This window comes from Acanthisitta chloris, unplaced genomic scaffold (genome assembly GCF_000695815.1).
Source record: "Acanthisitta chloris isolate BGI_N310 unplaced genomic scaffold, ASM69581v1 scaffold5343, whole genome shotgun sequence".
NCBI classification, from domain to species: Eukaryota; Metazoa; Chordata; class Aves; order Passeriformes; family Acanthisittidae; genus Acanthisitta; species Acanthisitta chloris.
Genome location: NW_008664169.1, coordinates 1 through 14,686, shown reverse-complemented (window position 1 = coordinate 14,686; position 14,686 = coordinate 1). Strand labels below are relative to the sequence as shown.

Genomic DNA, 14,686 nt, shown 5'->3' with positions numbered 1-14,686 from the left:
TTTCTTTCAGATGTCTAAATCAACAGGAAACTTCCTCACCCTCACTCAAGCTGTTGACAAGTTTTCTGCAGATGGTGAGTGTGTTCTGACCTGCCTCTGATTGTCAGCTATGCCAAAGCGACTGAAACAAGTGGTTTGCTCTCAGAGGAGCAGAGAATTCATTGGAGTATCAAGCGGCAATAAATCTGCCACTTCACACCTGCTCCTGTAGAGAAGCTGAACTCTGCTTGGAAAACCAGGATGTGTGTTAGCACAACCCCTGGTTCTGCCAGGAGCTGCTCCTGGGGCCGAGCCCTCCGGGAGGGCCTGTCTTGTCCTTCTGCCTTTCCTGGGGAGACCAGAGCAAAGGGTGTGCTGATGTGTGTGGGGTGTGTGTGCCTGTGTCCTGCTCCCGTGCTCTGGGCAGTGGCTGCTCTCTGTTCCTGGTGTACCTGGTCCCCAGGGGCAGTGCTCTCCTGGGGGTGAGGCTGGCTGTGCCAGGGGCTGTGTGCCAGCTGAGGCATCCCCGGCCCCGTGTCCTCCAGGCATGCGCTTGGCCTTGGCTGATGCTGGGGACACGGTGGAAGATGCCAACTTCGTGGAAGCCATGGCAGATGCTGGTATTCTTCGTCTCTACACGTGGGTGGAGTGGGTGAAGGAGATGATTGCCAACAGAGACAGCCTGAGGAGTGGCCCAGCCAACACCTTCAATGACAGAGTCTTTGCCAGGTATGGGACGAAGGTTAATAAGACACTTTGGGCAATTTTTTTCCTGGCAAGGAGCATCCTGTAGTTATTTTTTTCTAGAAAGTAATGAATCCCATAAGCCAGAGCACGCTGCAGGGCAGGTTATGGGGTTGGGCCACGCTGTGACAGTACTGCACAGCATTGCCATTATGTGGGACAGTCTGCAGTATTGACGTTGTCACTTCCTTCCCTCCCCAGTGAGATGAGTGCAGGAATAATGAAGACAGACCAAAATTACGAGAAGATGATGTTTAAGGAAGCTCTGAAAACTGGCTTCTTCGAGTTCCAGGTAGGAGGGCTCTGAGGTGCAGGAAACCGGCACCTGCTGTTTGTTACTTTGTGGATTTCTTTTGATCCTGCTGTCTCTGATCCTTAATTATACATCTGAACAAAACTGTGCCAAGAAACAGGAGTGCTTTAGTGGCCTGAATCTGGGATTGTAAAGGTCTGCTTGTGCCAGTTTAGAGAGGTCCGGGGGAAGACAAACAGTCCTGATACCTAATATGAGAAAAAACCTGCTTAAAAACAAGACACTGTTAAAAAGTGTTGCCTTTCTTTACTTCCTTTGTAATGAGAAACTTTTCCTAAGAAATGCAGAAAATGCATCCACGAGACTGTTTGGAAGTGCTCTTGGATATCCTCCAGTGTCTCATGTCTCCCGAGTGTCTGCAGGGTGTGCTGCCCCACCAGGCAGGCTGTGCACCCCTTCCCATGCTGCTGGGGGCTACTTGGGAGCAGGGCTGGGTATGGGGAGTGAGAGGTCATCTCATTGCCCCTTTTTCCTGGTCCTTGTTTGTGTCTGTGTGCAGGCTGCAGGAATGGCAGTACTGAGACACAGTTGTGCCAATATACACTTTTCTAAAGTACCACGTTAGTGCAAAACTCCAGGGGCAGATCCACAGTCAGGAGCTTCAGGAAAAGCCAGTTCTAGGGCTCAGTAATGCAGTGTTCCAGGCCCAGCAGTGAGTCTGTCCCTGGCAGTGCAGTGCTGATGGCTGTGTGCTGCGTTGCAGGCGGCGAAGGACAAGTACCGTGAGCTGGCGATCGAGGGCATGCACAGGGCCCTGGTGTTCCAGTTCATCGAGGTGCAGACCCTGCTGCTGGCTCCCATCTGCCCCCACCTCTGTGAGCACATCTGGTTCCTGCTGGGAAAGGTACTGCTGTTTCAGGTCTGAGGTGTTGCTGGTGTTCGGCAGCGCTCGTGTCAGGCTCACGGGTGCTGCTCACGTGCGAGTGGAGATGTGCCAGAACCCACGAGCCACAATGGCTCACTGTCCCTGGGACAGTGCCTGCAGGGAGCTGTTCTGCTGCTGTCGTGGTATGTGCAGCATTGGTACCAGTCACTTGGCTTGTCTGCTCACAAAGAGATGGTCTACAATTAAGCCAAACAGTGCAATATTCTTACACTTATGCATAAAACTTAGTTCTGTGGGGTTTTTAAGCACCTTGTGCAGGTAGATGGAGTCGTGTAGCCACATGGCAGTTGTGGTTGTGTGTACAGTCCTGAGCACACCTGCAGGCAGGTTCTTGTTGGCTGTGTGCTCAGTCCTTTGCAGCCTAGGTACAGGTGGGCACTCACTGGGCTCCAGACTGTCTGAGCTCCTGGAAAACAAACCCACCAGGCACTAACGTGTGCTCACCGTGCTGCGTGTCCCTTCTTTCCCAAAGCCTGGCTCCATCATGAGGGCCTCGTGGCCAGCAGCAGGGCCCGTGGACGAGGTGCTGATCCGCTCCTCCCAGTACCTGATGGAAGCTGCCCACGACCTCCGGCTCCGCCTCAAGAGCTACATGGCCCCTGCAAAGGGAAAGGTGAAGGTCCTCTCTGAGTGTGTGTGCTGGACAGTTCTGTGTTGCCTGAGGACTCCCCCTAACTTGTTTTTTCCCCCTCAGAAAGGCACTCAGGAGCCTCCCCAGAAGCCTTCTCACTGCACCATCTACGTGGCAAAGAACTACCCTCCCTGGCAGCACACCACCCTGTCCGTCCTGCGCAGACACTTCCAGGTGCTGCTCCCTTCCTCTGCCCTCCAGCTGCTTCCCTGCTTTTTGTGGGCTCTTCTTTCTGTAAAACGTTTATAAGCTGTAACTTGTTACCAAATTGTTTCAGTAGATTCATTTTCTTTATGCTTTTACAACTCTCCAGTAAATTTTGGCGCTCAGTGAAAATGCCCCAAGGACTGACATTGATTTGGCAGTCTGACTTCATTGGTTTTGACAGTCTGAGTGAAAACATGTCCATGATCTGTTGGAAGTGGTTAGCTTTGAGAATATTCTTCTTCCCAAGTATATTTCTGAGGGAGCCTTGTTGGCTGACAGGCTAATGCTGCCTTACCCTGCAGTGGGCTTAGGAGCTTTGTTCTCGCCCTGGAAGAGGTGTGTGCCACTCAGCAGTGCTGCAGGAAACGGGCTGAAACGGACTAAGTCAGTCCTAAGGAGAAGTAATTGTGCCTGAAAGCAGAAGGGTCTGTGCCCCTGACATGGGGAAGCTGCTGAGAGTGACTTTTGGGATCCTGATGAACCAACCTCAGTTTGCACACAGCAGGGCTGTCCTGACAGACTGGGGAGTCCTGACTGTTCCAGTTTGTGGCATTGAGATAAACCAATGTTCCTTGTGTGAAATCTGTTTTGGGGCTATTCACCCTTGATTGAGCATTTTATAGGCTTTTTTCTGTTCAATGCTGTTTGGGCTGATGTTTCAAAGGGATGAGAAAATGATCATCTGTGTGATCAGTGATGCTGACAAACCTTATTAGTGTTTTTGGGGAAGCAGGAAGGGTGTATGGTATTGAAGGGCAAGTTTTTAATGATACCTGTTCTCTTTAATGGTTGTTCATCCATGTTTTTCAGGCCAGTGGAGGTCAGCTGCCAGATAATAAAGTAATTGCCAGTGAGCTGAGCACCTTACCAGAGCTGAAGAAGTATATGAAGAAGGTGATGCCTTTTGTTGCCATGGTTAAGGTGAGTGTCAGAGACACAGTTTTGGTGCAGCAGAAGCTTTTGTGAATGAAGCGTCTCTCTCGTTACTTGTTTGGCATCTTCATGGCTTTGTTTATACACATCTTTAACATCTCTGGAAGAAACACATCATAGAAGTCTGTTGTTTGAATTAGCCCAGGTGAGGTCAGGGTCTGCTTGAGGCTTGGTGCTTTGTATGTTTTTCAGGTGCTTCAAACACACTTGGATTCCTCCACATTTGAAGCTTCTCATGATCTGTAGGAGTTGAGAGAGATTAGTAGTGGAAAAATCTTAATGAGTGTAAAAAAGCAGTTTATCTCCTTAGGCTTTAGCTTGATTTTGGAAATGCGCAGGATAATATCTTCTGTCTGTAAGCTTGGCCATGTTGCTAAGGGGAGGTGTTTTTTGCCCTCTCTGGGGTCATTCTGATCATTCCTTTCCATGGGAGCTCGGAAGCCTCTGAAGGAGCGGAGAGCATTGAGCAGCTCTGGAGCTTCCTGCCTGCATTGCAGGAGCTGTAGAGATGTGCCAGCTGGGTAAGGTCAGACAGGCTCTCAGCCCTTCGAGTTAGGCCTTGGTTTTTGTTTCAGTTTGGCAGCAGTGAGTGGTGCAGATGCACACAGGGAAGGGGCTCAATCCCTTCCCCTTCAAAGAGCAGCAGTCAGTTTCACATAAAGACATGGTAACGTGTGAGCTCAGGCTCCCCAGATCAGTGTGTTTCTCTCTGCAAGCAATTATGCAGCAGTTCCAGGGTACAAGGAGCATTTCTGCCTGCCCGTCCTGCTCCAGGGGGGCTGAAGTATAGCAGAACCTCTGTGGCTTACAAAGGGAAGCAGTTCCCTGTTAAAAGGGAATCTTCCATGTTAGACTGACAAGGAAACCAGGAAACCAAAAGCATGCTGAGGCTGACAAAGCAGAACTTCAAAGGCACCAGCTGGCTCAGCATGTGAGGACAGGCAGGGACAGATTACGCTGTGAAGGGGAAGTTCTGTTCTAGTGAAAAAAGGTCCGTGGTTCCTCTCTTGCCTTTAATGCTCTCTCCTCTGAGTGCTGCTGCTGGCTTGCTGGACTAATTAAGTTACTTTTATGTTGCCATACAAAATGGTTGTTGTTTCCCTGCAGAGAACTCGTATGGCTGCTCTGAGCCTGTCCAGGTGTTGTGAGCTCGTCCTTTACTTCAAACTGGGTCATAAGCCTGAGCTTCCTGCTGTGAAACACTGCTGAAACGCTGACTGATCCCGCAGCTCCTCAGCCTGCACATTAGGCAGGGATTATAAATAACTGGGAATGTCAAACACCACCTCAGTTTGATATTAAAAGTGTGTTCTAATTGCTCTTACTCCTCCCATCGGTGTCACCAGCTCCCTGCAGCTGCCGCAGCGCTCGTGTTGTGCCAGCAGAGAGCTCGTGGATTTACAAGCCTGTTCTTTTCATGACTAATGTGGATAGCTTGCCATTTTGAAGCATCGTTTTACTTGCAGCACTTAGAGGGTTTTAATGCTTCTTTTTCTTCCCCCTGACAGGAGAACCTGGAGAAGAATGGTTCCCGTGTTCTGGACCTGGAGCTGGAGTTCGACGAGCGCTCGGTGCTCATGGAGAATATTGTGTATCTGACCAACTCCCTGGAGGTGGGTACAGCTTGGCACCTCCTGCTTGGCTTTTACTAGGATAGCTGGAGGAGCCTTCCCTAGGGCTCTAAGCCTGTTTGCATAACCTCTGGGTGTGCATTGCTCAAGTAACAGTTTTTAATCAACTCTGTTTCCATTGGTCAGATAGAGGTGTGTGAATCTGTTCCAGGCATGAGGGCTGTGTGTGCTGCACACACACAGTTCCAGAAAGCAGGGCTGGTTTTACTGCAGTGCTGGCTGTGTGTGGCACTGAACTCCAGTGACCCTTCTCCCCGAGCCAGCCTGCGTCTTGCACGTTCCCAGCTGAAGAAATGAGGAGCTGCTTCAAGTCATTGCGAGCAAGAACTGAGTCCTGGGGCTCCTGCTCTGGCACATGGAGCAGGCTCTGGGCAGGGCTTGCCACGGGGAGCTGAGTGCTGATAGGGATCCAGTCTGGCAGCAGCTGTGCTGCTTTGTGTGACAAACAGGCTTTAGTTGAACAGGCAACATGGTAATGAGGGCAGAGCTCAGGCAGGTGGTGGTTAAAAAACCCAACAAAGAAAACAGGCAAAAAATCCCTAAAAGCCAAAACCAATTGTTCAAAGAATTATAAAATACATACCTATTGCAGAGTTGTGTTGTGACCTGTACAGTGTGGAACAAGTGTGGCTTTATTGGGCTTGTCCCATGTCAGACAAAGTCAAGAGTAGGCAACAACTTTGTTTTTGACCTGTCTGTAAATCTGCAAAGCACACTGACCTGGGAGAGGGATCTGTTAATGGGACCTTCATGGGGGGCAGTCCAGAGCACCTCGAGAACTGAGCTGTCAGAGCTGCTTATTCCCTCCTCCCCTGTTTTTCCTCTTTTACAGCTGGATCACATTGAAGTGAAGTTTGCTTCTGAAGCAGAAGATAAAATCAAAGAAGATTGCTGTCCTGGAAAACCATTTTCTGTATTTAGAACTGAGGTAAAATTAGAAATTCAGATAGTGGAAGTCTGAAAACTTCATACAAAACTTCTAAATACCCCAGAGAGAAGTAAATGTGTCATTTAAAAACCTCTGTCAGACATGAATGCTCACCGTGTATGAATATTTGTCTTTTAGTGGTAGAGAGGCCTCTGACTTCCCTGAATGTGTCCTGGGCCCTTGTTGCCCACTGGGCTGTGCTCGAGTTGGGGCAGTGCCAAAGGGAGTTCACCCCCAGCAGATTTGTTGGCAGCACATGTTGATTTGGTTCAGTTTCACGTTTCCCCTGAGGGATCACAGGGTCAGGTTCTGCTCTCAGGTCTGTACTGTCTCTCCCAGCCTGGTGTGTCTGTGTTCCTGGTGAACCCTCAGCCCTCCAACGGCCACTTCTCCACAAAAATGGACATCAGACAGGGGGACAACAGGGAGACAGTCATCAGGCGCCTGATGAAGATGGATAGAGGGATCAAAGGTAACCACTAGCACAGGTGCAGCTGTCCCAACCCGGGGAGAGCACGTCCCCAGGGGAGGAGCTGCTGCCGAAGCTGTCGAAGGTTGTGCTGCTGCAGTAGGTGCTAGAAAGGAGTAAGTTCTGTGGTGCTCTGGCAGCCTCAGGGTGGGATTTGCTGCAGTGCTTCAGGATCCATGCTTTTCCTTCATTTTCCTTGGAAATAAGCCACGTGTTTTCTAGCCTAATTGTTGATCATTTTAGTATTCTTCACTTACCTTCCTGCTTGGAAAGTTATTTCTGGAAAACACAGGATAGCATGGTAACATTTCATGTCAGACACTGTTGGAACAAGCATTAAGTTACTGAACAGTGCAGTGAATGAAAACAGCCTCGTCAAAGCAACGGAGCTGTGCTTTTGGGTAAGGGTGCAGGAATTAAGAGTCCAACCAATGAGAAGCACCATGAGCTGGTTCTGAAGGGAGGGAAGTCTGGGCCTCATCCAAGAGCCTGTGACAGCAGGGCTCTTCCTTGCTGTGTCTCAGCAGGATGTTTGTGTGTGTGTAGAACAAAATGCTGCAGAGTGGTGCTGTGCACAGGGAGTGGCAGGAGGACGTGGGGACATGCAGTGGTGTGTGTGTCTGCCAGCTCCGGCTCGGCAGAGCTGTGGGAGCGGCTGAACACGGTGAGGTGGAACAGTCTCACTCCCTCTCCTCCCAGGAGGTGTCAGTGTGCTGCTGGGCACGGGGCTGGGAGGCTGCACTGGCGGGAAGCCTTGGCTCGAGGATTCCAGGCTGCTTGGTCTGTGGCCTCTAATAGGGAACTGTCCTGAAAACAGCTCTCACCTTCCTCTTCCTCCCAGTCTCTGCAGCTCTCCCCTCAGAAAATGAGGGTTAACTCAGGGCTGTCCTGAGCCAGACAAGGCAAATTCAGTGCTTGGAGTGGGGTACTGGGAGCTGATGTTTCTCTGTGCTTTATCCCCACTTCTGCTGCTCACTCACTCACTATGTAACCCCTAGGGGACACCTTTGTATGGGTAAATGTCTTGTTCCCAAGAGAATGTATTTCCTTGGGGCAGGCATGGAAGCACCAGGGGCTCAGCATCGCTGCGGTTAACTGGTTGGTGCTGGGGCCTGTGGGCAGTGCCCTGGCCTGACCCGCTGCTCTCTCCCTGCAGATCTCTCCAAAGTGAAGCTGATGAGGTTTGATGATCCTGTGCTTGGGCCCCGCCGAGTTCCAGTGCTTGGGAAGGAGGAAGCAGGGAAAACTCCCATCCTGGAGCAAGCCATCTTCCACATCGACCTGGCCCGGCGGCACGTGTGTGTCACGGAGAACGGGCTGAGCAGGGATATCGGGGACACCATCGTCTACCTGGTGCACTGAGCCGCTCGCAGGGAGGGACTTTGGAGCACCTGGAGGAGGCAGAGGAGCACTTGTTCTGTACAAACCAACCCCACCCACACCAGCCTGAGTTCGCCTGGGAGTTCTACCTGCAGGAGGGATTCAATAAAAGTATTTTGCTCTGGCCCTTTGGCTTTTCTTGTGAAGAAACAGTGAATGTTAATGTGGGGACTCTTCCTTGCCAGCTGGGCAGGGTGTTCAGAGTTGAACCAGAGTGCCACACTGAGAATTCCAGTCCTGCCTCACGGGACCGTGCTGCTTCTCAGCTGGATTGGGCTCTCGGAACAGCATTCCATGGGAAGCTGTACCTGAGCCCTTGCTGCTGCCCGGCCTGGGAGAAGGAGGGGTGGGAACTGGTGTGACACTGGGCACACAGCGTGGTGCTGTCATCTGTGCTGAGGCTGCTCCCAGGCTGGAAGTGGTTCTGACAAGATGTCTTAGGTTCTGAGGCTGTTTGTTCTTGTCTGGGTAATGCCTGAGGACAGGACTTCCTTTCCTTCCTGGTGAGTGCAGAGCAGTGAGGAGCCCCATCCCTGGTTAGCACTGTAAGTAATCTGGTGTATGAGAGAAATCCATCCAGAAGCTGTACAGCTGGAGAGAGAGGAATGCTCACTGTTGCATACCACCCTGTAACATCCTCTGCCGAGCCTTGGGTACATATTACTTGCTCAGGAATTCAGTTCAGAGCAGTTTATTAATCCCTGCAGGCAGAAGAGAGAATTATTGACTCTGTGGCACCAGTGGAGCATCCAGAACCTGGATTTGTTTAGAGCAGCAGCAGTTACTCCTCAGCAGAGCCTTAGTGAGCCACAGCATTGTGTGACCTTGGGGAATTATTTTCCACTGAGGTGTGGAGCAGCAGAATCCTCACAGATGAGCTGGGTGGGCCATGCAGGATGGGGAGCAGCAGCTGATCCTTGGCTGTGCCGTGTGCTCCCACTGGGCACTGCTGCTGGCTCTGTGCTACTGGGCAAGGGGCCTGGGGGCCAGGGCTGTCCTGGCCTGCAGACACTGCTGTGCTCTGGGGATGTCCCAGTTATAGCCTGCCAGGAGGAGCCTGAGTCGTGGCTCCTCTCATCCATCCTGTCCTCCCTCACTCCCCGCTGCCTGGCTTTGAAATGAAGTGCAGGAGTATCTGGCAGCAGTTCCTGTCTCTGCTGCTCAGTCCCTTTGGGCAGTCACACCTGGGTGCAGTGCCCAGATCCTGTATCACAGCAGTTTCCTGGCCCAGCAGCAGCTCTGAGTGTGTGAACCTGAACTGGCAGCTTCAGCTAGGATTTGTGAGCTGAAAGTTTGATGCAGGTTTATTTGCTGTGTGGGAGGGCAGCAGTGACCTGCTGTTCTGCAGCTGAGGGTGGTATCAGCCAGGCCTGGGGCTGGAAGCAGCACCAGGGTCCTGTCCCTGCACCCCACTGTGCCAGGGACTCACTTCGGACACACCAGTGAAGGGCTGTGCTCTCCTCTTGGCCAGAGGTTTCAAAGCACTTCAAAGAGAGGCAAGAAATGCTAAATATGTTATTCCTGTTTGCTTGTAGGTTCCTCCTGGGGGCAAAGAGCCTCAAAAATAGCATCAGGAGCTTGGGCTGGAACCTGGCCATGAGTGGGAGAGCAGAGCCCCTGGCCTTGGCATCAGGTAACCCCCCCACAGGTACCCCCTCCCTCAACAGCTGTTCCCAACAGGCGAAACCCAAAATACAAAAGTGAAAATAAACATTTCCGGGTGTTTTTTTCATGCAAAAGGTTTTAATGGTGCCACAGTAGCTGCCGTGGGCTGGTGTGCCACGTGTGGCTGAAGCATTCCCAAGCCCTGTGTGTCCCCACACTGGCAGTGCCCTCACAAACGCTGCCACCAGTTCCAGTGCATGAGGGGCCACAATCCATTCGGCCCCAGTCCACTGAGTTATCTACAGGCTACAGATCTAAACAATAGTGCTATAAACTTAGGTGAATAAACTTCTGAAAACTTAAAACATCTTTAAACAGTTGCCTTTTGTTACAGAAATACAAAATAAATAGCTTATGGATTAATACAAAACAGGAAACTAATGTCTTCTTGTTTATTGACTTTTCTCCCAAATAGAACCTTAAATTGAAAAAACCTTTTAAAAAAAATGAACTTCACTTCATGGAAAAAATATTCATCATCCCTGAATTTGTGCAAGTGTCTCTGAACAGCAAACTAAATGTATTTGATTTATTCCTCCTACCCATCACCAGCTAAGCGAAGGTTATATGTCCTACAGTTTCTAAGATAAACATGTCAAAATAATAACTTGCTTTCTCCCTGGTATGACCTGGCTGTAGCATTTCACTGGAGCCTTCCCTGGGCTCTGTGCAGGGAGAACACCAGAGAATTCCCTGGCTGGTCACGCAGGGGATCAGGGAATCTCCTTTTGTTGACCTCTTCTGCCTTTAAAATCTGTTTTGGCTGGAACTTTGTTATAACTAGATCTTTTCCCCTTTCTCTACCCATATAGTGCTCACCAGCCTGACACTGTGGGTCCTTTGTGTGCTGGCCCCAGGGGTCTCTGATCCACCACCACTGCCCCCTGGGAACAGCCATGAAGGGATCAGCCTTGGAGCTCCCATGGACCTTGCTGGTAAGTCTCCATCAAGTCATGGATGGTTTGGGGTTCTAGACACTGATTTTGTGAACGTTTGGAGCACCCTGGACCCTCTCTGGGGGTGTTTGGAGCTGCTTGTGCCCATGTGCAGCCTGGCCATTGCACCTGAGCAGGTGTGATGCTGAACACTGTGCCCACAGCATCTCCTGTACAGCTCATGTCTGCTGACCAAAGGGCCACGAGACCCTCGGTGTCCCCAAGCAGGGGCTGATCCCAGGGGCTCCCCGAGGCCCTAGCCTGCCCATGGCTCTCAGGCTGCCAGGAGAGCAGCAGTGCTGCAGCCAGTCACCATCAGAAAGGCCCTGCAGAACTCCCTCCCGAGACAGGACGTCATCCCTCCACCTTCCCTGTGCCAGGTGGAGGGGGAGTCCCTTCCAGGCCCATGCTCCAGCCCTGGCGTGGAGGCTCCTCTGCAGCCTCCCATGTGTGAGATGAGGTGGCTGTGCCCAGGGCAGGGAGGCCTCCTCTGCTTGGAGGATGTGGAGAGAATTAGTGAATGCTATATTTTCTTACCTCTGCTGCCTCTGCCCATAATTTGTCAGGAAGCAGTTCTGCAGCCCAGGCTTGGGGCACGTTGTGTGCTGAAGCACTCCCAGGGTTCTGGGCAGGCAATTATAGAAGCTGATGAATGACCTGATTGAGGCTCCAATTCATTAACTAATCATAAGGAATGAGCAGATAGAAAATAAGCCAAATTGAAGAACCTGGAGAGGTTCTTTAATGGTCCCTGTGTCCCTGTATGTGGCTTTATGCCCTTCCCAGAGCTCCAGAGCTCAGTTCCTGTGCTGTGCTGTGGACATGGTGCTCAGGGTGCTTGAAGCCCTGCTCAGCCTGCCTGTGCAGCAGCTGGGCCACAGAGAACGATGGGATTTCATTACAGGAATATATTTTGCCTTTGTAATGGTGTTTCCTTGGCGCACTGTGCTCCGTGTGATAGTCTGTGGTAGCACAGGAGGCTGCAGGTTGGAGGGTTGGCAGGGCTGGGGCTTGGACTGGCCTGTCTGAACTGCTGGGAGTGCAGAGGGGAGACATCCCCGGGGGAAAGGAGAGTCTTTCCCTGTGTGCCCTCTGGCCAACATGGGAATGACAAAACAGGGTCTCAGTGCTGATGTCTGACCTCTCTTCACTGGGGAAACAGGCTGAAGAGAGTCTGGAGGGTGGGAAGGCAGGAGGGAAGTTAAGTATATATAAAAAGCACAGAAACCCTTGAAGAGCTCACCCACCTCCGTGAGAAGCTGCCACCCTCCTGCCAACATATGATGCCTCCCAGTTCATTGCTACACTGTGGAAAATAAAGATGGGATGACAGCAGCCAGAGGGCCCAGGGTTTGGAGCAGCTCCTCGGGAAGACACAGTGTACTTCAGGGCACAGCCCAGAGCTGAGACCAAAGGCGTGAGGTTTGCCAACGCACCAGGAACCCACTGTGGTGGTTCTGCCTGCAGAGTTAAGGGAGTGATCCTTCCAGAACAGGTGTTTAGGTCTGGAGCACTTGGAGAATTGCTCCCTGATGGTCAATGTCTTCCCCAGAGTGATCAGTTTCTCCATGTGGATAAGCATCTCTTGTTGGCACTGCCTCACCTGGGGACTGTGAGCTCTGGGTTAGCTCAGCAGGTCCTGCTTTATCCTGGGCTTTTGGAAGAAAAAGGTCTGAGTGCTCGTCCCTCTTCCTTGGGATGCTCCTTGGTGAAGTGAGGCAGTCCAGGTGTTCCCTCCTGGTGCTGCTGGGAGGAGGTGAGGAAGCGAGGACGGCGGCTCTGCTGGGTGGGCTGGGCACGAAAGCTGTGGGCAGTGCTGTCTGTGGGGACGAGAGGCTCATTAGGCTGTTGCTTCAAAGTACGTCTTGTTTGCCGTTCTCTCTCCCTACATCTTTTGAGTATATTTAGGGCACTTATCACCATAGCATCAAAGCTCTGAAATATCCTGTGCGTGAAACACAGACATCTGTCCCAAAATAGCTGCCTGCTCTTTTACCAAAGCACCAGCTCTGCTGTCAGTGCTTTCTCTCCCTGGCACTGCCCAGGCCTCTGGTATGTTCTCGAGTGTCCTCATCGGCCTGGGGCTGCCGCTCGTTGTCATGGGGCAGGGGGTTAAGGGCCAAGTCCAGCAGAGATTGATGTTGCTTTTTGGTGTATCTGTAGAAGATCAGGACCATGCAGTGGGCTAAGTGGGCTTGCAGGTTCCCTCGTGCAGAGGTGCTAGGAAGCCTTATTGCTGTCGAGGTGGATATGAGTGGGAACAGGGGATTTGTCCCATGGGAGGAAATGTTCTGCACCAGGTGAGCTGTGTCCAGCTGTGGTGAGCCCAGATGTTAGCTCATCTGTCTGAAGCCCCTGGTAAGATGTGATTTGTTGTGTTCTTTTTGCCTCTCATCTTCAAGTGTCTCTGGATGCAGGTTGCACTGAGCTCCCTCCGGAGCAGCAGCAGTTAAGGCTGTGCTCCCTGGTCCCAAGGAATGCTCCTGAGCTCCTGATGAAACAGGCACTGGGGCTGTGCAGGGCAGGGTTAACTGATGGTAACAGGGGGAGATCTTGGATCAGAGCTGTCACGGTGTCCTGGGCTCATCTTCTCGTTCCCGGCCCTTGGGGACACTGAGCTCTGCTGGGGCTGAGAGCTCGTGTTTGCCTCCCACTGCAGCACCACAGTGCAGGGCTGGGCTCACCCCCTGGCACAGCCAGCCCACTCCCATCTGTGCCACCCTGCCCAGCACGGTGCTGCCCAGGGGTCCCGCGAGCCCTCGGCCCTGCTGGGCTGGCAGCTGAGTCCTGCTCACCCTGTGCTTTGTGGCTGGTGCACAAACCACATGGGCACACAGCACATTTTCAGCTTGTCAGGGTGTTTCTACAGGAGCTGAAACGCTGACAGAGAGCACAAGGTGAGAACTGATATGTGCCTTGGTGGCTGCTGTGCTGCTGAACATCCCCACAGGCAGATCCAGCTTCCTGCTCCACAGACAGGGCAAGTCTGGAAGAGTGAAGGACTAGGGGTTGTGGCCTAGTGAGCGATTTTATCCGTTCCCTTTGCTTAGTTCCAGCAGAAAATGTCCTTTTCTGAGGCTGTGCCAAGGCCTTGGAGAGCATCCATTGACCAGTGAAGTTCCTTCCCTGGGTTTGTGTGCAGGTAACCAAGGCTGGGAATTCATGGCAGGTTGGAGGGAGCACAGATCCTGCTGGCAGGAGAGCTGGTGGTGGCTGAACCGGCAGTGGGAGCACAGTATGAAACCCCAGGTTCTCTGGAAGGCAGGCACAGCTGTGGCTCGGCTCGGCTGGGTGTCCAGGATTCACAGCAGGATGCTTGGAACGGGGTCAGCTGGGACCAGAGCTGGAACCAGAGCTGGGACCAGAGCTGGAACCAGAGCTGGTGCTGCCGTGGCAGAGGGTGCTCTGGGGCACGGTGAGTGCTGGATTCTGCATTTGGCTACATGGACAATGTTTCATGCATCTGAACGTTGACTGAAACCCATGAATCCCACTCAGGATATTTACAACAGCCACACCTGAGTGGGTGGGAGGTGGGAAGGGGCTGGAGGGAGCTCATGGGCAGGAGGTAGCTGACAGGTGATCGGAGGAAACCAAACAATGAGGAGTCAGTGCCCTGACTGCAGAGCTTGTGTGGCCGCAGTGATGCCACTGCTCTTCCCATTGGCTCTCTCCTCTCCAAATCACCTTTTGGACTGTTCTGTGTAAAAATTCCTGGGCTAAAACCAAAGAGAAAAGCAAGCAAGCAGCCACCCACCCTAACAGAACATCTGAGTGAGACCCAAGAAGGCAGCGTGAACCGTCAGCCAGGAGCTGACTGATTCTGATCTGTGGTTTATCCTGAGACAGCAGGTACCGACCCAGTGTCTGACCTCTGTGGGCTTCCTGCAGCCCTGAGGAGATCCAGCAGAGCTCCTCCGGGTCGCTGTGCACCTTCCTCCCCTCCCGCCGCCCTGCAGTGCTGGGCAGTCTCACTGGCACTGGG

The 14,686-nt window shown here is 52.2% G+C and overlaps 1 protein-coding gene across 1 annotated transcript in view; it reads left to right on the top strand.

Annotated features, from left to right (window-relative positions):
* Window positions 1-8,143, top strand: part of LARS (leucyl-tRNA synthetase) — a gene marked incomplete at its 5' end in the record, with an annotated part of 22,759 nt that extends 14,616 nt beyond the window's left edge. Inside the window, 11 exons of the mRNA XM_009071218.1 lie at window positions 11-74; window positions 525-708; window positions 925-1,015; window positions 1,740-1,880; window positions 2,395-2,535; window positions 2,617-2,727; window positions 3,571-3,681; window positions 5,202-5,306; window positions 6,157-6,252; window positions 6,592-6,724; window positions 7,878-8,143. Coding sequence (XP_009069466.1) covers window positions 11-74; window positions 525-708; window positions 925-1,015; window positions 1,740-1,880; window positions 2,395-2,535; window positions 2,617-2,727; window positions 3,571-3,681; window positions 5,202-5,306; window positions 6,157-6,252; window positions 6,592-6,724; window positions 7,878-8,083 — 1,383 coding nt within the window. The remainder of the gene's footprint in view (window positions 1-10; window positions 75-524; window positions 709-924; window positions 1,016-1,739; window positions 1,881-2,394; window positions 2,536-2,616; window positions 2,728-3,570; window positions 3,682-5,201; window positions 5,307-6,156; window positions 6,253-6,591; window positions 6,725-7,877) is intronic.
* Window positions 8,144-14,686: the final 6,543 nt, after the last annotated feature.